The 25,065-nt window shown below is 40.9% G+C and overlaps 1 protein-coding gene across 1 annotated transcript; it reads left to right on the forward strand.

Annotated features, from left to right (window-relative positions):
* Window positions 1-2,906: 2,906 nt before the first annotated feature.
* On the forward strand, window positions 2,907-20,383 carry LOC126406632 (high-affinity choline transporter 1-like). Its single transcript, XM_050071054.1, has 8 exons — window positions 2,907-3,484; window positions 13,021-13,137; window positions 14,426-14,581; window positions 14,685-14,833; window positions 14,976-15,119; window positions 15,476-15,629; window positions 16,949-17,166; window positions 17,376-20,383. Exons 1-8 carry the CDS (start codon window positions 3,301-3,303, stop codon window positions 17,916-17,918), a joined length of 1,665 nt encoding a protein of 554 aa, XP_049927011.1. The 5' UTR covers window positions 2,907-3,300; the 3' UTR covers window positions 17,919-20,383.
* The last annotated feature ends 4,682 nt before the right edge of the window (window positions 20,384-25,065 follow it).

A 25,065-nucleotide genomic window follows, 5' to 3' on the forward strand; every position in this document is an offset into this window, starting at 1 on the left:
CAAACACAAGTTGGTTACTGGTTGTGGTCTAATTTCTACTGCAATTGCCCATTTGAAGAAGAAAATGGAAAAAGCACGTGGATTTCCATTATTTTTTTATTCACACAGAAAAACAAAATAATGCATTTAATATTTGTTTATCCTGTTATAAAACAAACAAGTTGAACACAGCTGTGGGCGGACATGCACCCGTAACATATGCTCACTTTGCATCAGTCATTTATTCATTTGAGCGTTGTTGTATTGCCAGCCTTTAGTAATATCATTAATTAATTTTTACTACTTGGGATTCAGATGGGTGAGTGTGAGCAGTTTTTGGCTGGTAGCCTATATTCCTTTTTTTAATTCAATTCCGACCTTAGTAATTAAACAATATCTTTCGTGTTGTCCACGTTTATATATCCTGCATGAATCAACACAATGAGGACATATGGGGTGCATTATCTAAGATGCACTTTTTGTAGTCCATCTTCAGAACACTGTAGTTTCACCATAGCCAATGGCGCCACCAGGGGGTGGCCAGGGGTGGCCACAGCCCCCCCTATAAATTTGTCGGCCACCCCACTCGCCAGTGGGGACCAGGCATTAGTGCTACCTCCCATAGGTCCGACTACCCATAACTCTGACAACTCGCTAATCCGACCATGCAGGTCTACGGCGAGTTTTATCGTTTTAGTCCCATAATGTCAGCTGCCCTTTAATCCGACCATTTTAATGCCATTATTCCGACCGTCGGATTTCATACCCAGTAGTCCGACCACCAGTTAGTCCGACCACAGCACTTCCAACACGAAGCAGTCTGTGCATTTCTCCCTCACTGTGCCGGCACGGACTGTGAGGACAGTTGCGTTTATCTCATCGACAGGAAATCACATCCATCTGCTATATTTGACGTACATGCCCTTATTTGGATAACACATCCTATCTCATTGACGATTTCCCGTCAATGAGATAAACGCAACTGTCCTCACAGTCCGCGCATAGAGACATTGCAGCTGTTTAGTGGTACTGCTGCTCTGTGTTTACTGAAAGGGGGAAGTTGCCTGGTCCCCCCTGAAATGTAACTTTACTGCAGTCGGATTTTTGGGAGGTCGGACTAATGGAATTCAAATACTAGGTCGGACCTTTGGGAATTTTTTCTTGTAAATCTAATTCTTTTTGTACTACATTAAGCAAAGATATGAGTGTTTGTTAAACATACTGTATAGCCTGGTAATCAGAATAAGAAAGACTATTGATCCCTGGTGGGAAATTCTTGTTACATAAAGCAAAGATATGAGTATTTCTGTACTTGCTTCTGTTTGTATCTGCCAGTACCTGCTTTTTCCCAGTAATGGTTTTGATTACAATAAATGTACACCTTTAAATTAAGCTGTATATGTGTCTTTTTAAGGAAAAGGATAACTAGCCTATTTTTAAAAAACAATGAATCGCCTAACACATACATAACACAATGAAACAAGATTATTGTGGAACTCAAAATGTTAACTGTATTGTTATTAGTCTATGCACATTAGATCATTAGTAACATTAAATGTAACACAATAAACCAAAGTATATCAGTAGGCGTTTCCTTAAGTCTTTGTGATTTTTTTTTTTACTAGCCCATATACTACAACAGTATAATAAAATCCTGGCTTTTAGTTTTGGTGTGCCACTCCAAGATTTTAAGTGGCCCCATCTGGCCACCCCTATGAAAAATTTCTGGAGGCGCCCCTGCTGCTGTGGTGTGGGAGCGGGGAAGGGAGGAAATAGCTGGAGATTTTAATATATATGATATATTTCTAAACGCGATATTGCACGGGACAATATCGCTTCTATCAATGTAGGCCTAGTTCATTTTGCGTTAAAATGACAATACATGGGCTGCAAGTTCGCACCTATTTCTCCTCTCCCTCTCCCTGTGTCCGTCTCACACACACAACCTCTCTGCTCCGCCTCCCTCGCTCTGTCACCACCCCTCCCCTCGCCTCCATTCTCACCTGTGCTCAGCGACAACATGGAGACAGAGAGTTGGTCAGTAAACGAAAAAACAATGGCTCGATAATTTGGAGATGGTTTGGTTTTAAAGTGTCAGATGACCAGCAGCAAATTGTTTTCTGTAAAGAATGTCGAAAACCGGTCTGGTGCGTATCTCTGACGAAGCGGCGCGCTGTGGAGCCTCTGGGACGCTCCAGACACGCTGCGCGGCGCTCGCTGTGGAAATGCAGCTATTCACTAGAATGGGAACGTATCTGCTACGCGGTGCGCTGCGCTGCGCTGACGGAGTATGTGGAAATTGGGGGTGAAGTGTTGAGCCCGACAAATCTCTTCCACCACTTACAACAGCGCTATAACGTGTGAGGAGTGTGTCATATACGTGCTGCTCAGACCACAAAGCTGTTTACTGATACTGTTAAACACAGTGTATTTACACAGTGTATTCAAATTAATTAGGCTACTGTGTGTATTTTTGTCATGCAGGAAAGGGTTTTTTTGTCTTTTAATTCAAGGAGCATTTTTTCATATATGCAGACAGTTTTTTTGTTAAATTTGTTTTAAACATTTTGATATTGTGCAGAGTGACCTCTGTTAATAAAGGTGCCTGTGTGACATTTGGCACGTGGCTTAAACTTATAACTGACCTTTGTTTTTTTTAAGGGTTTGCCTCTGAACAGGGACGCTATGCTATAATGCTTTGTGGGAAACCCTAATTACATCACAGAAAAAATATTGATATACTGTATATCGAGTATCGCCATTCAGCTAAAAAATATCGAGATATGACTATTAGTCCATATCACCCAGCCCTAGCTAATGGTGATGTGTAAATGTATACCCCCAAAATTTTGCAGCACGCGCAGACATCACCACCAAAGCCCCTTTCTGAGCCAGGGAAAACCCTGGAGGAGCTGGCAAGGCCGAGGTATGGGAGTCGCGGAACGCTTGCGGCTCTGCCTGGAAGTTTGTCTGTAATCCTCCTGCTGCGGGAATGATATGACTCAAGGATAATTGCCTTCGGGTGGATTTTGTCTGGATCAGAAGGATTGTTCTGCAGCTCTGGATCCGTGGTGAGTTGATTAATTGATACAATAGAAACTAGAGTTTGTCTTACTTTTAGATTGAGGTAAGCCTGTGGTTACACGTGAAGTACACGTCAGTCGATGTGAGAAATGTGTCGAAGGGAAAGAGAATGCATTAGGTGTGTTTTTACTGTTGGGCGTAAATGGGATGTGTTCGAGGCGTGGTCTTTGTTCCTGAACTGAGTGAAAAAACTACATTCAGTCAGTCTGACACCTGCGAGAAGAGCAGACACTCAGCATGGCTGTTAACATCCCAGGAGTAATAGCAATGGTGTTTTTCTACCTGCTGGTACTTGGGACTGGCATCTGGGCTTCTTTCAAATCCAAAAGGGAAAAGAGGAAAAGTGGAGCCCCTGGAATGGAGATGACACTGCTGGGCAACCGCAGCATTAGCCTGGTGGTGGGGATCTTCACAATGACAGGTGAGGAGAGCACAGCTAACAAAAGTAGGATGGAAACTATGAATTATAAAGTCAGGATTATTAAGGATATAAGATATCTTTAAACTTCTTTACTGGGTAGGCTCACACACACACACACACACACACACATATGTACATATGTGCATGCATATATATATACACACACATACATATGTATATATATATATATATATATATAGTGTTTCTCTTAATGCAGACACGAAGGCTACCGAGTGTGTGTGTCTGTGTGTGTGTATGTGTGTGTGTGTGTGTGTGTGTGTGGGGGGGGGGGGGGGGTGTTACGTGTGTGTGTGGGTATACAGGCTTTTCCCTGGCTCAGAAAGGGGCTTTGGTTGTGATGTCTGCGAATGCCGCAAAATTGGGGGGTATACATTTACACATCACCATCAGCTAGGGCTGGGCGATATGGACTAATAGTCATATCTCGATATTTTTTAGCTGAATGGCGATACTCGATATATATCAATATTTTTTCTGTGACGTAATTGGGGTTTCCCACAAAGCATTATGGCATAGCATCCCTGTTAGTTTAATTTAGTAAAAAAAGGTTCATAAAAAAAGGTCAGTTATAAGTTTAAGCCACGTGCCAAATGTCACACAGGCACCTTTATTAACAGAGGTCACTCTGCACAATATCAAAATGTTTAAAACAAACTGAACAAAAAAACTGTCTCCATATATGAAAAAATGCTGCTTGAATTAAAAAAAAAATCCATTTCCTCCATGACAAAAATACACACAGTAATTAATTCAAATACATTGTAAATACACTGTGTTACAATTTTAACAGTATCAGTAAACAGCTTTGTGGTCTGAGCAGCACGTATATGACACACTCCTCGCATTTTTTGGCGCTGTTGTAAGTGGTGGAAGAGATCTGCGCGCTCAAAACTTTACCCCCAATTTCCACATACTTCGTCAGCGCCGCGCAGCGCAGCGCGTAGCAGATACACTCCCATTCTAGTGAATAGCTGCATTTCCACAGCGAGCGCCGTGCAGCGTGTCTGGAGCGTCCCAGACCGGAGATACGCGCCAGACCGGTTTTCGACATTCTTTACAGAAAACATTTTGCTGCTGGTGATCTGACACTTTAAAACCAAACCATCTCCAAATTATCGAGCCATTGTTTTATCCTTTAATTCTCCATCTCCATGTTGTCGGTGAGCTCAGGTGAGAATGGAGGCGGCGGGGGGTTGTGGTGACAGAGCGAGGGAGGCAGAGCAGAGAGGTTGTGTGTGTGAGACAGGGACACAGGGAGAGGGAGAGGAGAAATAGGTGCAAACTTGTGGCCCATGTATTGTCATTTTAACGCAAAATGAACTAGGCCTACATTGATAGAAACAATATTGTCCCGTGCAATATGGCGTTTAGAAATATATCGATATATATTAAAATCTCAAGATATTTCCTCGCTTCCCCGCTTCCACACCCCTCTTTGGCGGAGGGGATTTTCCATTGGCGGAGGGCTAAAACAGCTTTGGCAGCCACCAAAATATTTTCTATACAGGGAAAACCCTGGTATGTGGGCGGATGTGTTTAAGTTGGTGTGAGTATTTTGGACATCACAAAACCCCCATCCAAGATAACTCATGATTTCAACTTGCAGAATAATAATTATGAACCACATTTTGAAAGAGATCCAGAAGGCACTAACTGTTCCAAACAAGTGCAATCACCTTTCTCAGAATTTGGTCATAAATCAATGAGAGTTTGTTCAAACATCACTAAACTCAGTGGACTTTGTTTTAAAGAGGCAACAGATAGCATCTTTTCCTAAATATATCATTATGAAAATAATGTGGGTTGCACAGGGTAGTGGCCACAGTAAAATCAGACTATCAGCGTTTACATAGGTTACTTTAATTACGTTTTGGCTGATCTTTTACACGTTTTTTCCCCCCCATTAAAGGTTTTTTTGCGGCCGCTGCGAGGATCTTCCCCCCCATTAAAGGTTTTTTTGCGGCCGCTGCGAGGATCCTAAGGACAGAGGGGTGTCGTATGTTGTAAAGCCCTTTGAGGCAATTGTGATTTGTGATATTGGGCTTTATAAATAAAATTGATTGATTGATTGATTGATTGATATTTGGCAGTCTGCATTAGTCTTTTTACTTGTTTTTTGAAAGATAAAGTAGGGTCAAGGACAACGCCAAGATATTTAAACTCAGTGACTACTTTGATCGGTTCTCCAGAGACAAACACTGGAAACTTGCTTTTGTAAAATACATACAGCTGTTTTCTTAACATTAAGAAACAGTTGAGACTCATTGAGCCAGTTGTTGGCCTTCACCATTACAGCATTCAATTTGGCAGCTGCCAGTTCTTTAGTTTTTGCATGAGCATAAATAACGGTATCATCTGCGTACATCTGAACTTTGCACCCTGTGCAGATGGACGGAAGATCATTTATAAATAAACTAAACAGGAGAGGTTCCAAGATGGATCCCTGGGGCACACCCACTTCATTGCTCAGAAAGGATGATGTCTCACCTCCTGAGAGTTTGCAGAGGAGTATCTGATGACTGACAGTGTCGAATGCCTTCTTAAAATCTAAAAATATCGCACCGACAACGCCACTTTTATCCATTTTCTGTTTAATATTTTCTAAGAAGAAGCAGTTTGTTGTCTCAGTGGAGTGGTTGGTCCGAAAACCAAACTGCATTGGGTGCAGAGTGTATGGGCTACTGTTAATATGGGAAATTAGCTGTTCAACAACACATTTTTCAGCAACTTTGGCGATAACAGGCAAAATACTGATTGTCCTATAGTTACTTATAGTAGTTGAGTCTCCTGATTTAAAGACTGGTACCACAATGGCTGACTTCCAGTCATTAGGATATTTATCTTCTTTGATAGAAGCATTCACTCCTTTTGTTAATGGTTCAGTGAATGCATCTACATACTGGCTTATGATCGCCAAGCGCTCCTGGATATTCGGCTTGCAAGTGCAAATTTGATCAGGTTTGATCCGCGACAAAGAACGCTTCCTCCACCGCTTCTTGCGGGATTGCCTGCCCACCTCTACGCAGCTCCTCTCCCCAGACGGAGGCGTCACAAAACCCGGTCCCGCGGTAAATGCAGCGGGTGACTGGTGAGGCTGAAAGCCGCTCTGGTGTTTTTTTCAGCGTCTACTCTGGCTGGATATGGATCGACCCATTGCTACTCTGTCTCCCGTCGCTCTCTCGAGCCTACTGGCACCTGGCTGGTGCCTGTCATCGGCACGGAGTTCCATGCCCGCCTCTGTTCTCCCCATCTGCGCAGAGGAGGGGTGAACCAACGCAGCCTTCAACCTGTCGCCCGAGCTCCCAGGACGGATGATCGCCTTGCTGCTCCGCCTCCCGCCAGGGTCGCCCTGGTGAATGCTAGATCACTAGCAAACAAGATGTTCATCCTGAACGACTTTTTCATCAAACGTGAATTGGATTTCTTGTGTATTACGGAGACGTGGCAGAGTGCCGGTGAGTCAAGCTCCTGTTATTGACCCTGCCTGCCTCTGACCCGTCTACGTCGTCTGCTTCCCGGTAAACTCACCAGCCTTCTGTCCCTGACCACGAGTTCTGCCTCAGCGTCTCTGTTTTCCATCTGTCTGTGGCTGTGTGGTGTTTTGCTGCCACGGCGTTTCAGCATGAGTGCTTTCGCCTGCCTGTCTGCCCCTGAACCCAGAGACTGTGTGTGGGCTCTGAGCCTGAAGAGTGGACTGTTAATTGTATGTCTTTGTTGGCTCAGGTTTTTCTGTTTATTCTGTGTTCAAATTAAAGTCATTACCAACTGTCACCATGTGCTGCATTTCAGTTCAGTCACACCCGTTACAAGCGGTACGAGTGTAACAAATATTAAAACCATCCCTAAGGGTTAAATAAAATATTTCAGAAAATTTGTAATACAAAAAATACTTGTCTTAATATGAGTGATCAACCGGGCAGGTTACATGGGGATATATATTAGTTAATTTTTCACCCTATTTGTAGTGTTTTGCCTACACGGGTGTAAGTTTGTTTACAGAGTGAAACTATAATTAAGCTACTAGATAGGCAGGGCTATCATACCAAAATATACACTAGAGACCTGTAGAGAGATAAGAATGCCAAAATTGTTTGGTCCCCGTGGGTGATAGGGGCCAAACAAGTTGTGAAAATTATCCCTTTAGCTCCTGTACTAATGGTGCCCCATTCTATTTGTCTGTTTCTGGCTGCACTAGTTACCTGTCAGGGGCTGGTGACATCAGATGGTGAGGTGAATAATCTAATAACCTATTTTTATGATAAGATAACATTCTTTGGCACATATAAATGCAGTTTTGGGGTGACTGGCTTATTTACATTAATAATGGCAAACACATATATACATGCCTTTTGGATTTTTTATTCCTTATTCCATGTCCACCTATAATTCATGTGTGTTTAGGTGTATAAATTTTTTAAACGGAGCAAGGTACTGATGAAATCTTTGCTGCATTGTGTGCAACAATTGTCTGTGAACATTAAGTCCAAATTTGGTGACATTCTGATAATTATTTCCCGAGATTCATGTGATAAGGCAGACACCGTCCCATGTGATAAGGCAGACACCGTCCCTTTTGGAGAAGCCTCAATTTTGACTATTTTCAATTTTGGGGGGGACCCAAAGATCATCCAAAAATTTTATTAAGCTACTAGATAGGCAGGTCTATCATACCAAAATGTAAACTAGAGACATAGAGGAGGTCAAAAATACCAAAATTGTTTGGTCCCTTTAAGTGATACCAATTTGTGAAAATTAGCCCCTTGGCCCCTGGACTATCAGTCTAGAATGTTACCATGCTGATGAGTGGCTTCATTTACATGTTGAGTAAGTTCAAAGCTGTCAGGCAGATTCATAAACTCAGTTGCTGTGAAGTCATTCTTTTTGTTGATATGAATGTTCAGATCCCCATTCAAGATGAATCTATCATATCGAGTGATACTGAGTGAGATCAGCTCTGAGAATTCCTGGAGGAATACTGATGAATATTTTGGTGGCTGATATAATGTGTTACAGTCCCCCATAGGTGAATGGGTGATCTACCTATGCTGTGACTCTAGCTCTTCCTCCCCTCTCTTACGCCATTGGCTGGAGACCAGTAGCCAATCAGACCATCTGGGGTATGTAAAGGCTTAGAAGCTGCTCTTCTGGTCCTCTGTTTGCTGCCATGTGTTGCTTTGTTGGGGTGTTGCTGAGCCACTTTGTGCTGTAGTCCAGAATTCTGTGTAGCCCTGTTTCCACTCTTAGTAAACTTGAGAAGGCAAAGACTGATGTTAGATTAATCTGTGTCAAAGTATTCAAATTCTGAATTCCCTCAAAAGCTCTAAGTCTAAAGATGTATTTGGCCTGGACTAGATGCATTCACTGAACCATTAACAAAAGTAGTGAATGCTTCTATCAAAGAAGATAAATATCCTAATGACTGGAAGTCAGCCATTGTGGTACCAGTCTTTAAATCAGGAGACTCAACTACTATAAGTAACTATAGGCCAATCAGTATTTTGCCTGTTATCTCCAAAGTTGCTGAAAAATGTGTTATTGAACAGCTAATTTCCCATATTAACAGTAGCCCATACACTCTGCACCCAGTGCAGTTTGGTTTTCGGACCAACCACTCCACTGAGACAGCAAACTGTTTCTTCTTAGAAAATATTAAACAGAAAATGGACAAAGGAGGTGTTGTCGGTGCGATATTTTTAGATTTTAAGAAGGCATTCGACATTGTCAGTCATCAGATACTCCTCTACAAACTCTCAAACTATAATTTTTCCATTGGTGTGCTGAACTGGATGAAGTCCTGTCTTGCAGATAGAGTCCAGTGTGTAAGGGTTGGAGGTGAGACATCATCCTTTCTGAGCAATGAAGTGGGTGTGCCCCAGGGATCCATCTTGGGACCTCTTCTGTTTAGTTTATTTATAAATGATCTTCCGTCCATCTGCACAGGGTGCGCAGTTCAGATGTACGCAGATGATACCATTATTTATGCTCATGCAAAAACTAAAGAACTGGCAGCTGCCAAATTGAATGCTGTAATGGTGAAGGTCAGCAACTGGCTCAATGAGTCTCAACTGTTTCTTAATGTTAAGAAAACAGTTTGTATGTATTTTACAAAAGCAAGCTCGACATCGGATATCAATCCTGAAATGTGTGTCGCTGGAGAACCGATCAAAGTAGTCACTGAGTTTAAATATCTTGGCGTTGTCCTTGACCCTACTTTGTCTTTCAAAAAACAAGTAAAAAGAGTAATGCAGACTGCCAAATATAATTTGGCTAATTAGATACACGAGGAACTGTCTAACATCCACTGCTGCGCTTCTTTATATGAATGCAATGATCATTTCTCATCTAACATACTGTATGACAAGCTGGACCCATGCAAAAAGTACAATGCTGAAACCCATTCTCTCTCTGTACAAGCAGGCTCTCAAAGTGCTTGACAGAAAAGCAAATACTCACCATCATTGTCACATTCTCAGCAAATATAACATCCTCAGCTGGTGTAGTGTAATGTACCTGTTTAGTCTTATGCTTTAGTATCAGTTGACCTTTAAAAATACATGTCCAGGCAGTATACTCTGCTCGATCATAACCAGTCACACCTTGGTTTATTGTTTCATGTATCCACATAATGTGCACATACACACACTCATTGGTGTATTGTATTGGATGCAGGATCTGATAGGATCCGATGTTCAAGGACTAAAGTGGAAAGTACCTAGGATCTGATAGGATCTGATGTTCAAGGACTAAAGTGGAAAGTACCTAGGATCTGATAGGATCTGATGTTCAAGGACTAAAGTGGGAAGTACCTAGGATCTGATAGGATTTGATGTTCATGTATAACACCATTATGTTCGGGCTTATGTGGGAAGTATTAAAGAGAAGAGGTGGAGATTCGACAGAATCTTCACCAGCATAAAAGAGAGCACACAGAAAGCAAAACTTCAGTCCTGCTCCACAGCATCTCTCCACTGCGGAGTGCCGCAGGGCTCAATCCTTGGGTCGATTTTGTTTATGCTATATCTGCTCCCCCTAGGATCCATTTTTAGAAAACATGGTGTCTCCTTCCACTGTTACGCGGATGACAGTCAAATCTACCTGCCTCTAAAGCGAAACCATCCTGACTCCTTAAAACCCTTGTTTACATGCCTGGAGGATGTCAAAGCATGGCTGGCTTTAAACTTTTTAAATTTTAACAACAGCAAAACTGAAGTTATGGTGTTTGGTCCCAGCAACGCACATGTGTTTCCTCCTGGTGATCTAGGCCCCCTTGAACCTTTCGTGAAGCCAACTGCTACCAATCTTGGGGTAAAAATCGAACTAAAGATGGACAAACAGATAAATGATGTAGTGCGAAAGAGCTTCTTCCAGCTCAGGAGGCTGTCCAAGGTTAAATCTTTTCTATCATGTTCTGTTTTTGAAAATGTAATGCATGCTTTTATGACATCTCGCCTTGACTACTGTAATGCCTTGTATGTTGGTGTTAGCCAGGCCTCCATCTCTCGCTTACAGATAGTCCAGAACGCCGCTGCTCGTCTGCTAACTGGTACACGTAAGCAAGAGCACGTTAGTCCTGTACTTGCCTCCCTCCATTGGCTTCCTGTGCGCTACAGGATTGATTTCAAAATTCTGCTGTTTGCTTTCAAGTGCCTTAACGGTCTGGCACCCATCTACCTCTCCGACCTGCTGGAACCCTATGTCCCTCCAAGGTCCCTCAGGTCCTCCGGTCAGCTTCTCCTAGCTGTCCCTAAATCCAGGCTGAAGCTCAGGGGAAATCGGGCTTTCGCAGTGGCAGCTCCAAAACTTTGGAATGAGCTGCCTCTGCATGTTAGGCAAGCCCCCACTCTGCAGGTGTTTAAATCACGCCTCAAGACACATTTTTATTCTTTGGCTTTTTCAAGCACAGCCTGAGTGATTGGTGTTCTTCATGTGACGCTGTGTATGTTTCTTATTTATGAGTTGTGATTGTGCGTTGTTACCTGTTTTTTCTTTTACTTGTAAAGCACTTTGGTCTCAACTCTGTTGTTTTAAATGTGCTATATAAATAAATTGGTATGGTATGGTATGGTATTCCTTTTTAGAAAAATTGAGTCCAGGCCAAATACATCTTTAGACTTAGAGCTTTTGAGGGAATTCAGAATTTGAATACTTTGACACAGATTAATCTAACATCAGTCTTTGCCTTCTCAAGTTTACTAAGAATCAAAAGCTCAGTTTCCAGCGAGCAGTACGGTTTGGTTCAGTTCAGTATGCTTTTTTGTCTGTTTCCATCGTGAAAAGTTGTGGATGGTACCAATGAAACTGTCTGCACCGCCCGCATTTTTGGTCCCCCCTCTGTTGGGGTACCTAGCACACAGATCTGGTACTAAAAGGTGGAGCTGTGAACACTGCAGTCTGTTGATGTTGTTTCATTTTGTGCTACAAATGTTGGCGTGCAGCCTCATTCTGTGAACAATAAACAAGGTGCAGACTTCTATCTGTGTCACCGGTAATGAGGAAATACAGTGAGTGACAACAACCCTGCCCACATTTAAGAGTACTGTTTGCGGTGGAAACACTAGGCTCTAGGTACCATGTCTGAAGGGTTACTTTTGATTCCAAAGGTACCGTACCGAAAGTGTTGTGGAAACAGGGCTACACAGAATTCTGGACTACAGCACTAAGTGGCTCAGCAACACCCCAACAAAGCAACACATGGCAGCAAACAAAGGACCAGAAGAGCAGCTTCTAAGCCTTTACATATCCCAGATGGTCTGATTGGCTACTGGTCTCCAGCCAATGGCGCAAGAGAGGGGAGGAAGAGCTAGAGTCACAGCACAGGTAGATTACCCATTCACCTATGGGGGACTGTAACACATTATATCAGCCACCAAAATATTCATCAGTATTCCTCCAGGAATTCTCAGAGCTGATCTCACTCAATATCACTCGATATGATAGATTCATCTTGAATAGAAACCTGAACATTCATATCAACAAAAAGAATGACTTCACAGCGACTGAGTTTATGAATCTGCCTGACAGCTTTGAACTTACTCAACATGTAAATGAAGCCAGTCATCAGCATGGTAACATTCTAGACTTAGGGGTAAACACTGACAGTGTTTCAGTATCTCTGACCATCACTGTGTGTTTTTTGGTGCCAAACTACAAACAGCAAAGACTAAAGGTGAAGTTCTGGTTCAAAAGAGATTTCTAGATGGCAAGGCTGAGGCAGAGTTCTTTAACATCATGAGTCAATAATCATTTGAGTCTTCATCTTCTGCTTTAAATACTGTCGTTCCACTAAAGGTTACAGAAAGGATGACAGACAGAATTTCCTTATGGTTAAACAATAACAGTGTTGAAGAGACTAAGAGAATCTGAAGAAAACTAAGCTCACAGTTCACTGTAATATATACAAAGAAGCCATGACTGCCATAATAATACAGTTTATTATTATTATCATTATTATCCTCTGTCCAAAAAGCTGCTGTTTGTCCACTACATTACTTGCTGTGTGTTAATTCATCCTCTAGCTACGTGGATTGGGGGAGCCTTCATTGTTGGAACAGCTGAGATGGTGTACACACCCTCTATGGGACTAACCTGGGCGATCATGATGATGATTGCATACAGCTCATCTTTTATCATTGGTAAGAGTTTGAAATCACATCTGACAGGATACTGTATGTTTGTATGTGTAACAAAACAAACATAGCCTAACAATCTCTGATCTCAAAAGACAGGAATAGGTCATTAATAATGATGCTAAGGGATTTTCTAAGAGCAGTCTCACTGTTTTCATCTTACAACTGTAGAAATTGTGAGGGAATGTTGAAGACACATCAGAGGTGGTTTCATGTCAACATATTCATGACTGAGCAAGCTGCTGATATCACAACCTTGAAATATGTACAATTAAGGAAAGTTATAACCATGATGTGTTATTCATTCATTCATTTTCTGTAACTGCTTATTCTGTTGGAGGTCAAGGGGGGGCTGGAGCCTATCCCAGCAGGTCACCAGACTATCAAAGGGCTGACACATAGAGACAGACAACCATTCACACTCACATTCACACCTACAGACAATTTAGAGTCACCAATTAACCTAACCTGGATTTCTTTGGACTGTGGGAGAAAAACAAATGTAAAGATGGGGGCAGAACATGCAAACTCAACACAGAGGGGTTGGAGCCTCCCACCCTGGGTTCAAATCAGGAACCCTCTTGCTGTGAGGTGACAATGTTAACCACTGCACCACTGTGTTGCCCCTGTGATTTGTCACATTTTTTTAATTATCTATTGATTTATTAATTGAACTCACAGATATAAAATGTTTATGGGCTGCCACTCTCTATAATGGCAAATTTTTATGCTGATAAACATATAAGGTACTAAATATTGAAATGGGTTATATTGCAATTTTAGGACGGTCCCTAACTATGCCTATAGTCCCAGGTGCATTGGACAGACATTTGGCTTCTTGCGCTCAATTGCATTGTCATTTCTGATTATTTTGAGTTGACTAAAATATCTGAGTTGTGAAATATCAATTAAATATAATTATTATTATGCACATTTATCCCCTTAATAGTTGTTACTGACACTAATGAAATAGTTTTTTAAAATAAAAATAATTTATCTATTGGTAAGAATTCATAATTGATCTTACATTGATGAATTTGTTTGACCACTGAACAGAAATATTCTTGTAGCAGACATTACCACTTTGTTTTACCAGTCTTTGTTTACAGAATTTAAAGATTACTTACTGAACCTCAGGTTGTTGTAACTTCTGCTTTTTAAAATGTTGAAAAGCCAAAAAGAAATAAATATAAAACTTCATCTAGCTGTTGTTTTTTTTCTTAAGTATTTTCCCCCTCGCTTGATTAATTTCATTTTTCTGATTGTGATGTCTTCTTTCCTCTTTCACGTGAAGCTGGCTTCGTGTTTGGAAAGCCACTGAGAGAAAGACACTGTGTGACGATGCTGGACCCTTTCCATGCCAAGTATGGAAAATCAGTAACAGCTGGACTAACCATGGCTGCTCTTTTAATGGATCTACTGTGGGTTCCCACAATACTAATTGGATTAGGTACAGTATATACAGACCTGTAAGCACCATACGTCCATGTAACAGTGTACATCATAAATGAATATCCATCCATCCATCCATCCATCCATTTTTTGTTTGGCAGGAGGAATTATGAGTGTGGTCCTGGATTTATCCTACACTGTGTGCATCTGGATCTCTGCTGCTGTTGCCATTACCTACACACTGCTGGGAGGTCTCTACTCTGTGGCCTACACAGATATTATACAGCTTGTGCTCATATTCGTCAGCTTGGTAAGTTTGCTATACCTTAAGTTTTTATAGTGTCAGGCTATTTGTTTGAAGGAAACAGAAACCACTCTCACACAAGGCATCAAAAACTGCAAAGTATGTCTTTAAGCATTGTGTGTGTCTCCGTTTGTATTTGTCTCTGCAGTGGATCTGTGTTCCCTTTGTTATGATGAACCCATACTCTTTGGACATTGGACAGACACTGACAAACAACACCTTACATGCTCCCTGGATTGGTACACTGGGGCTGAAAAGGACCTGGATAATGATTGATAATTTCTTATTCTTTGTAAGGAAGCAAAAATACGACCTGTACAAAATGCAATTGACTCCAGTCGTGATACATATCTTCTGATATGATATATATATATGATATCTGAATGATGATAAATAACATAAATATTCTCACAGTGGACTGTTTTCATTTTAAATAAAGAATAAGATGGAGCCTCTGTTGTAGGCACAGGCTTTTATCTGAAACAATATGTCTATAAATGTCAAGGTAGACTAACTAACTGTAGCTGCTAATTTTAAGTTTCATCTGAAAGGATGCTTCACTTCTAACAGCAGGCAGACATTTTGCAGCTTTTACCCCATGAGGATAACACATCAGTGATTAAATCAAATAACTGTTCTCCTTTTAAGGCACTGGGGAGCACGGGATATCAGTGCCTCCACCAGAGGACCTTGTCGGCATCTTCCACATCCACAGCCAAGATCACTTGCTTTATTGCTGCTGTCATCTTACCTACATTTGGGATACCTCCTATACTGCTTGGGGCAGCTGCTGCATCCACAGGTATGAACAGTTTCTACATAATTGGGTAAACTGGGGAAACAAAAAAGAATGTCGTTATGCACCTGTATTCATGAAAGAACAATCCCTGTAAATCCCTGTAAAGAGTTAAGTCACAGAAACTAAGAAACACCCACATCTTAACTTTGCATAACTTGCTCATCAAGCCTGAGACATTTAGTAACCAGACACAGCAAATGGTTGGTTTTGAAACCCAGGTTGTACAATTACCATTTGAAATAAAGGGCTGGGTGCTGTAAACATCTCCTGTAATTTACATAAAAGTGGAATAGTGGGAGTGGAGATAACAACATTTCTAATGGATCACCATATCACACTGCTGCTTTCATCATTAAGCCAGATGCCAAAATATTTCTGTTCCGCAGTCTTCCAAATATTGAACCATTTATCCCCATTAGCCACAACCAGGGTAGCAACTACTCTTCCTGGAGTCCACACAATTAAACATTACATAATAATATAAAACTAAAAATCCTAGGAAAGAAGGACAACAAAAGAAAACAAAACAATGAATCCACAACAAGAGAACTACTAATGCCAATAATTACAACGACAACAAGTACCGTCATTTTCTCTAAATAGTCAGTAAAACATTTGCTACAGCTCAAATGATATGCAAATTGATGTAATCTATATCCATGGATGACAAAACAGTGAATTTGTTGTTTTTGCATGAGGCTTAAAAAAGAGTTACACCTTCTAAATGTCTAAATAGACAGAATCAGCAAAACAATATAAAATATTATTTTCTATATGAAGATTAATTTCAAGAATATAAAATATTATTTTCTATATGAAGATTAATTTCAAGCACAAGAGAGACAAAACAGTAGGTCAATTGTAAATAGAAGAGGGCCCAAAGTGGATCCCTGTGGCACACCCTTGGTATCAGCAAGAATACACAAGTTATAAGCATCCTTTCATGGGATTATCTTTTCAACTTTGTCGAAACATTTTAATGGACTGTGTAATGGGATGTGGTGTATGTAACAACATGTTAAGTTTGCCACGATCTAGCATAATGCATCACACCAATTTTTCTTTTGACAAATGGATAATTTTGTGTATATATGTTATTCACATTTGATTAGCTCATTTATTAATATTTCAAGCTGTTGAGGAGAATATTCTTACTGTAGATTACATGTACCAGACTGGAGGCCATATGCTCAAGGGTTGATATCAGTTCCTCTGCCATTCAACTTTACAACTTAGTATGTACAGTAGGGTCTTCTCAAAGTCCCTCAAACAGATAATGTGACCATTTTTCAGTGTTTCCTTCTTTTGTGTCCGTGCCTCAGACTGGAACCTGACCTCCTATGGTTCTCCATCTCCATATGAACGTGGGGAATCAGTTCTAGTTCTTCCTATCACCCTGCAGCACCTCACCCCATGGTTCGTCTCCATTATTGGTACTGGATGTGTGGCTGCTGCCGTGATGTCATCGGTTGACTCTGTGCTGCTTTCTGCCGCTTCTATCTTCACCTCAAACATATACAAGAACATTCTCAGGCCTCAGGTAAAAAACATACATATGTTCTGGTACATCACATCAAAGAATTTTTTGATATATTGTTCACGTTTGATGTTTATTTTGAAAGAAAGGGAATGGAATGCAAGGGAGTATAAATGGAATAAGATAAAGAAGCAGTGAGAGACATTAAAACAGGACAGTCTCCATTATTTGCTGTTAATCTGTTTTTTTTCCCTCTCTATTTCCTTCTTCAGGCATCAGACAGAGAGACTCAGTGGGCGATCCGTGCGTCTGTGTTGGTAGTGGGCTTGGTTGGTACGTTACTGTCCAACCTGAAAAACAGCATGTTGGTGTTCTGGTTCACTAGTGCTGAATTGGCCTACGTCGTAATCTTCCCTCAACTTGTCTGCATCCTCTTCTTCAACATCTCAAATGGTTATGGGGCTATGATGGGTTTGCTGGTGGGATGTGTGTTGAGACTGCTCAGTGGAGAGCCCTCACTAGGATTACCACCAGTCATACACTTCCCAGGATGCACTCTTGAGGACGGTGTTTATGTCCAGTACTCTCCAGTGAAGACCATCTCCATGCTGTCTGCCATTGCTGCCATCTTGTTGTTCTCCTATCTGGTTTCTGTGCTCTTCAACAAAGGACTGCTTCCTGAGAAGTGGGATGTGTTCAAGGTGAAAGCTCAGCAGTCACCACAACCACTGACACCAACAGATGGAGCCACAGAAAATAACGAAAAGGAGAAATTAAATAGAGACAACTCTCAGACCTTGGCTGCGGTCGAATAGTCTTTTTTGCTTAGGAAGGTTCCTAACTGAGTGAAATGACCCGGAAGTATCTAAGTGGCAGCCATGATAAGAGCTGGTCGAATTCTCTAAATTTTAAGGAAAGGTGCTTCAATGCTTCCTTTCTAATCTCCTTTAGCATAGTGTACATTGGACCATCCTTTACAAAAGGAAAGGAGATAATTCCGTTCCACAAGTCCTTGTGGCGCCAATATTTAAAGCGACCAAGCGACTCACCATTCACAAACTCAAATGATTAGGAAAGAAAAAGATCAACATGACTGAGAAAGGAAGGAGATCACCATGTACGTTACCGTTGTTTATGAAGCATTATACATCTCATGCCATAACATGTCCATATGCTATATGTTTTCAACTTTCAACATTATGCTACTATTGGTGTACCCTCCGTCAACAGCTTTGTTTAACTTGTTTTATAACAGGTTAAACAAATATACAATGCATTATTTTAATGTTCCGATTTTCGTGTGAATGAGAAAAACGGAAATCCACCTGCTTTTGCCGTTTTCGTCTTCAAATGGCTTATTGAAATAGAAATTAAACCAAAACCAGAAATCTACTTGTTTTTCGCCTTGATTGTGATATCTATATTATCTGCCCCTACTGCATCTCAAAACATTGGCATTGGCTATGCTTATGGCCTAGATAGATAGATAGATAAATAGATAGATGGATGGATGGATGGATGGATGGATGTTCTGCTTCTCTGCGCCCCCCCTTTTGTCTCTCAACCCAACCAGTCTGCTCGGGGTTTCTTCCCGTTAAAGGGGAGTTCTTCCTTACCGCTGTCGCCATGTGCTGCTCATGGGGGAATTGTTGGGTCTCTGTAAATTCAAGAGTATTATCTAGACCTGCTCTATGTGTAAAGTGCCCCGAGATGACTTTCTTTGTGATTTGGTGCTATATAAATAAAATTGAATTGAACTGAAAAAAAAATAGATAATCAATGAAGTAACGTTGCTGTGCCTCGTGCGTAAATGCGCATGTACTTGGCGTATCTGGAGATTTAAATAATCAATGAAGTTACTGCTTCCCACTTTTTATTCCCCTGTACAGTGTTTCCCTGCAGAGCTACAGTGGAAGGATCATAACAAAAAATACAAAAGACTGTAACGTTAAAAGATATCTGCCTGAGGTTATTAAATACTTGCAGCGAGCAATTATTATTATAATTATATTTAATATTATGATTAATATTATTATTTATTAATATTATTATTTATCTGTCTATCTATGCAGTAGGGGCACATAATATTGATATAACAGTAAAGGCCAAACACAAGTTGGTTACTGGTTGTGGTGTAATTTCTATTCCAATTGCCCATTTGAAGAAGAAAATGGAAAAAGCACGTAGATTTCCATTATTTTTTTATTCACACGGAAAAACAAAATAATGCATTTAATATTTGTTTATCCTGTCATAAAACAAACAAGTTGAACACAGCTGTGGATGGAGCTAACACGCACCCGTAACATATGCTCACTTTGCATTTCATTTATTCATTTGAGCGCTGTTGTATTGCCAGCCTTTAGTAATATCATTAATTAATTTTACTACTTGGGATTCAGATGGGTGAGTGTGAGCAGTTTTTGGCTGGTAGCCTATATTCCTTTTTTTAATTCAATTCCGACCTTAGTAATTAAACAATATCTTTTGTGTTGTCCACGTTTATATATCCTGCATGAATCAACACAATGAGGACGTACGGGGCGCATTATCTAAGATGCACTTCTTGTAGTCAATCTTCAGAACATTGTAGTTTCACCACAGCAGGCCCATGTCAATAACATCCGCCGTCGCATCATTACGTAGCCCAGTGTAAGTGCAGTCGGATTCTCTCAGCACCGCAGTTGTCTTTTCCTAAGTCCTTATTAAATCTCCTTCACATCTTCCCTTGACATTGTGACGTTTTCCGTCAAGGTCAAGGAAAAGTGGTTAGGAAAAGACGATAGGAGAAACTTTTCGACCGCAGCCCTTGTCATCAAAGCCGATGATTAGCAAGAGCTGTAGGTGTTCATGTGTGTAGAGAAGTATCTGTTTCTTGAAGCATAAAATAGACTAAATATTAGAGGTGGGGGAAAAAATTGATACAGTATAGTATTGTGATATATTGCGTGGTGATATTGTATCGATAGATGGACATCAAGTATCAATATTTTAGCAAAGATGGTGTTCAGTGGTAAAGTAATGAGGTGACAATATGAGCAGAACTCCAAAAGACGAGTCACAACTAGGTGCAGAGAATTTGTTGATCTCAGCCTCCCAGGGAATTATTTTAGATCATTCTCAGTCATCACCTTAGGTCTAGACATAAGGCAACAATTTATTAATTATCCAAATACTGAAAATGTAAATATGCTGTACACATGTATACAAGAAAACAGTGATTAAAACATCAGAATGCTACGAATAAAAAAGTCCAAAAATGTACCCTGTATGATTCATTGCCCTGGTATAGTTAAAGACCCTGAGGGAACTCAACACATATCTTGTCATTTTAAGTTACATCTCACTATGAAAAACTGAAGATAGAATGAAAGTGTTTCTCACAAGACAGAGGTTTAAAATCCGGCAAATATCCCACAACATTAAACATCTTAGGGGCTGTATGCTAACAGTAAGTAAGTAGTTACTATAAATCACTCCCATAAAGCAGTAAGTCTTGCTCACTGCTCAAATTGCTCAAGATGCATACATGAAAATTCTACGTGTTTGCCAAATATTTAAACCTGCCTAAATCTGTAGCCTGCCAGTTCAAATGCAGGCATCAGTATACAGTATCATTGAATTAGAGGAGGTGTCTATCCTTCCTGGTTCTCCTCTGCTGTGCAGTCCCTGATTTCTATAATACACAGTCACTCAGTCAGTTGGACATCAGCTAGCGGAGACAATCAGAATCCATCATGGCTATTAACATCCCAGGAGTCCTGATCTTGTGACAGTTATTTTGGATACCCTTGTGGTTCTCAGTTCAGAGGCCAAATAATAAAACCTTGTTAATAAACCTTGCTAGAAGTGCCACTGCCCAGGAATGATAGTGATGGTGTTTTTCTACCTGCTGGTCCTTGTAGAGCCACTGGAATAGAGATGACCCTGCTGGGAAACCGGAGTATTAGCATGGTGGTGGGAACCACAGCATTTATAGCTAATTTGCAATGCCCTCCCTAGCTGGGCCTTAAGATACAAAAGACTCAGCAACAAAAACACAAGTGACAGTGCAAAGAACAAACAATAAAATACAGACAAAACAACACAAGACACAACTTGTAGTTGGAGTGGTGGTTGTTGGACTCCTCCACCACCCCTTCTTTGACTTTTGCCCCCTTAACTTGTGTTGTTCCACCGTGTTTCCTCCGATGCTGCCGGATGCCGTTACACAATAACCATGACTAGCCGTGCATCATACCGACATGAAAGGACAGCTTTTTTTTTGTCGGTGTCTGACGCCACAAGTCTTCAATCTTCGGAATGAGACCGGGTAGACACAACCTATAAGCTATCATCTGAATGGAACCTCACCATCACCCCTTCAACTGGGTGACATTGATCAATCAGAAACTGAAAAAAAAAGTTTTATAAATTAAAATTTTGTGCTTTACATTGTAAATAGCAACTACTTACAGTGAAGATGTATAGAAAATATATCCGTCAGTTGAAGAGAATTATCTTACATCCCAATGATGCTTTGTTTGCGTACATATTTCACACAATTTTTTTAATGGGAGAAATTTACACAGACTACAGCTAAGAAGTATAGGTTTAAGCTTCATTTTGATGTATGGGTTGGGGGTTAGAAAGAATTTGGCTGTAAGACCTGGGGCCGTATTCACAAACATTCTGAGAATACTCTCAGAAAGCTCCTTATGCAACCTCAAAACTTTAAGTAAGGAGCAACACATTCTCATTCTGATCTTGTCACATATTGACGTTTTGGTTATGGACTTTCAACGTCCACATACCACGTGCAAGGTACCCTGGGGGGTATTCCATCTGGAGCGTATCTATGTTTCCAGGGTTCTATGTTTCCCGGGTTCTATGTTCCCCACTTAACCCTGCAAAAAAGGTTCTATGTTCCCCGCTTACACAAAAAAGGTTCTATGTTTCCCGGGTTCTATGTTGCCCGCTCAACCAAGCGGGAAACATATAACCCTTTTTGTGTAAGCGGGGAACATAGAACCTTTTTTGCAGGGTTAAGTGGGGAACATAGAACCCGGGAAACATAGAACCCTGGAAACACAGGGATGACCCCATTCCATCAATGTAGCTAAGAATATCCAGACTAAGGTGTAATCTTGAAGTTTGACTAAACGTCAACTCCCAATTTAGTGCCAACCCGTTCCATCAAGTGAAATCAGCTGGCTCCAATTGACGCTAATTCAAGCCTCACCTGTTAAGCCTCAACTCATGCACGCGCCCAGGGAAAATAAAAAGCCCACACTAGTGAGCAGAGGCTTTTTCTGCAGTGGAGCAAACGCTCCTCATGGAAGTGTATGAGGACTATAAGGACATAATTACGAAAAAGGTAGTACTGCAGCAATTGACCTACGGCTAAGCCACGCCCCCCTCCACTCACTCGGACAAACTATCAACATTCAGTGAGCGGCGCTATGGCAGGTGTCACAGTACACAGCATTTCGCAGGAGGCAATTGATGATTTTTGGGGACATAACGATCAGATGTCATTGAGGAGTAACCAAAAGGGCCTAAACTACGCATTGGAGGGATATATTCATCATTTCATCGTTGAGAAGGTCGATGAAAAGCTTAAATTACAAGCCAAAATTTACAGGTCACAGTGTACGCTTGTGAACCGCATCTCGTTGCCGTCGCCATCAAAGACAAGAAGTTAAAGTGCCACTGAAATTAAGGTTTTTGGCTCAGAATATGAGAAAAGGATAACGGCCTTTTTACCATCTTTACCAAGAGTGTCTCTCTGATAGTTTGGTGCTACAGTATTTACACTGAATAATTCAGCATAACGTTTGCCAACCTATGTTATCTCTGCCATTACAGATAAGTTAATGAAGCTAAGCTCCAGAAGTTAACGTTAGCTTAACTAGAGCCCTTTGGACAACAGCTAACAGTGATGTACGATCACCAAAGTGCAAAACTAGAACAAAATAGGCTAATGAACTCCCAGCAAACAAGGTGACATGATGAACAACGCAGCTAGGAGCTAACGTTAGGCTAACTTTAGCTAACATTAGCTAGAGATGTTAAAGATAACTTTAGATTTCTTTCCAGCAAAGTGACAATATGTTGCCTCAAACACAATGTTGTCTTACCTTAAAACAGATGTAGACGTCCTTGTTAATCTTATTCATGTTGAGTTGATGTTATGGTCTAACGTTACCACACAACTTTATCCAAAGGAGACACTTTTCTCGGTTGAGATGTGGTTTAAAGGGTAAAAAATACACCTGGTCGCCCAGCCTCTCAGGATACCTTTTGTTGGAGTTGCATGTACCCCATGCACACTGTTTGACCATTTTTAAACTTCAAATCGCCGAAAAGCTCATAAAACTGAACAAAACTGACTTTCTGTAATGCATTTCAATGAACGTCTAGGCAGAGAATGTCCGAGCGTATGGGAATGGCTATACGCACTGTTGTTGGCTCATCGCGTTTGAGGGCGGGACTAAGCCATTGGTCCATTAATAGAGCAAGGGAGGTGGCGTGGCGGAATATTGCCGACAGGCTAAATGCGTAAGTGACAAAGAAAATTCAGCATTTCAGCATAATGTCATGTTATATAAATTCCACATCAAAGGGACAAAATATATGTAGATAAGAACACCTATTAAATGTAACAATTCAAGTATGCCTAATGAAATTCACAAAATGCGTAAATTAATATTAGTGATAGACTCTTTATCACATTTATCTACTGATTCCTATGTAAATTTCAGATGATGCATTTAATCAAACTATTTTAGTGAACATTTATCTATTGATTGTAGAAAATGACATTTAGCAAATCCATCAATTCAGTGGAGATGAGGAAACCTATTAAGTGAATGCAGGTGATAGTGAATCAATTATCTATTTCTCATCATTTGGGAGTCAACTGTAAGCTCTATCCCTTATTATATCAAAATAAGGAAAATCCCCTTAAATGTATGGAATGTGCTATAGGATGAGGAACTGACAAACCACAATGGTGTGTGTCCCATTTTAATTTGGTAGCTTTGTGTCATGGTTAATTCATAAATATAAAAGATAACCATATGTTAATGTGATCATCTCAAGCCCTATGCATGATGTATGGTGATGCTAGAAATAATCAAAATGAATATAAAATACACCTTTTTCCCTCTCTGCAAACAGTTGCCTTACTTAGCCTCAGCATCACCAACACTATACAGGAATGTACCGCTAGCAAAGAACCTCAGTGCAATACAGACTGACTGCACAGTGGTCAGAGACTGGCTGCGGCATGTGATCTTTATAATGTATGGTTCCAGCAAACTCTATAGATACACTATGCTTTGCCTGCTGAACCGGTACCTCTCCCACAGATAGGAGTCTGTCTGTATCAATGGGTTGGTCCTGTCCTGGAAGACCCTTGGGGCTGGTGGTGGTTGGAAGGCCCTCTGGACAATGTGGGCCTCCTCATCAACAGGATCCTCGATGAAGGGGCATGCCATTATTTCCTAATTTACTCTCTCTTGCTCTGTCTCTGGGTGTGTCCCTCTCCTTCTCTTGGATGCACTCCTTATACGGCCGTTTTCAGTTGACCTTAATTGGCTGTGAATTTGTGAGCCAATTTGAAACAGAGTGGGGTGGGGATGGAAGGGCAATCACATATTCATGTGGTTTGGTGTACATATACAATCTTTTTTTAATGCCGTATGAACACCTTTCGTACATATACAATCTTTTTTTAATGCCGTATGAACACCTTTCATACCGCATTTGAAGCTTAAATGCTGCGACTAAGCTAACGTTAGGCTTTAACGGACTACATGACTACTCCACGGTCACATGACTCTTGACGTCACCGCCACTAAGCTTTCAACTGATTTCGGCCGCTTTATTTTAAAAACATTGTATAATGGGGAAATCGGACTGTTTAAGCTAAATAAGAAGCTGTAATGGCGGACTGCCAGCACTCTTGCCTGTTCGGGG

Source organism: Epinephelus moara, chromosome 19 (genome assembly GCF_006386435.1).
Source record: "Epinephelus moara isolate mb chromosome 19, YSFRI_EMoa_1.0, whole genome shotgun sequence".
Classification (NCBI taxonomy): domain Eukaryota; kingdom Metazoa; phylum Chordata; class Actinopteri; order Perciformes; family Serranidae; genus Epinephelus; species Epinephelus moara.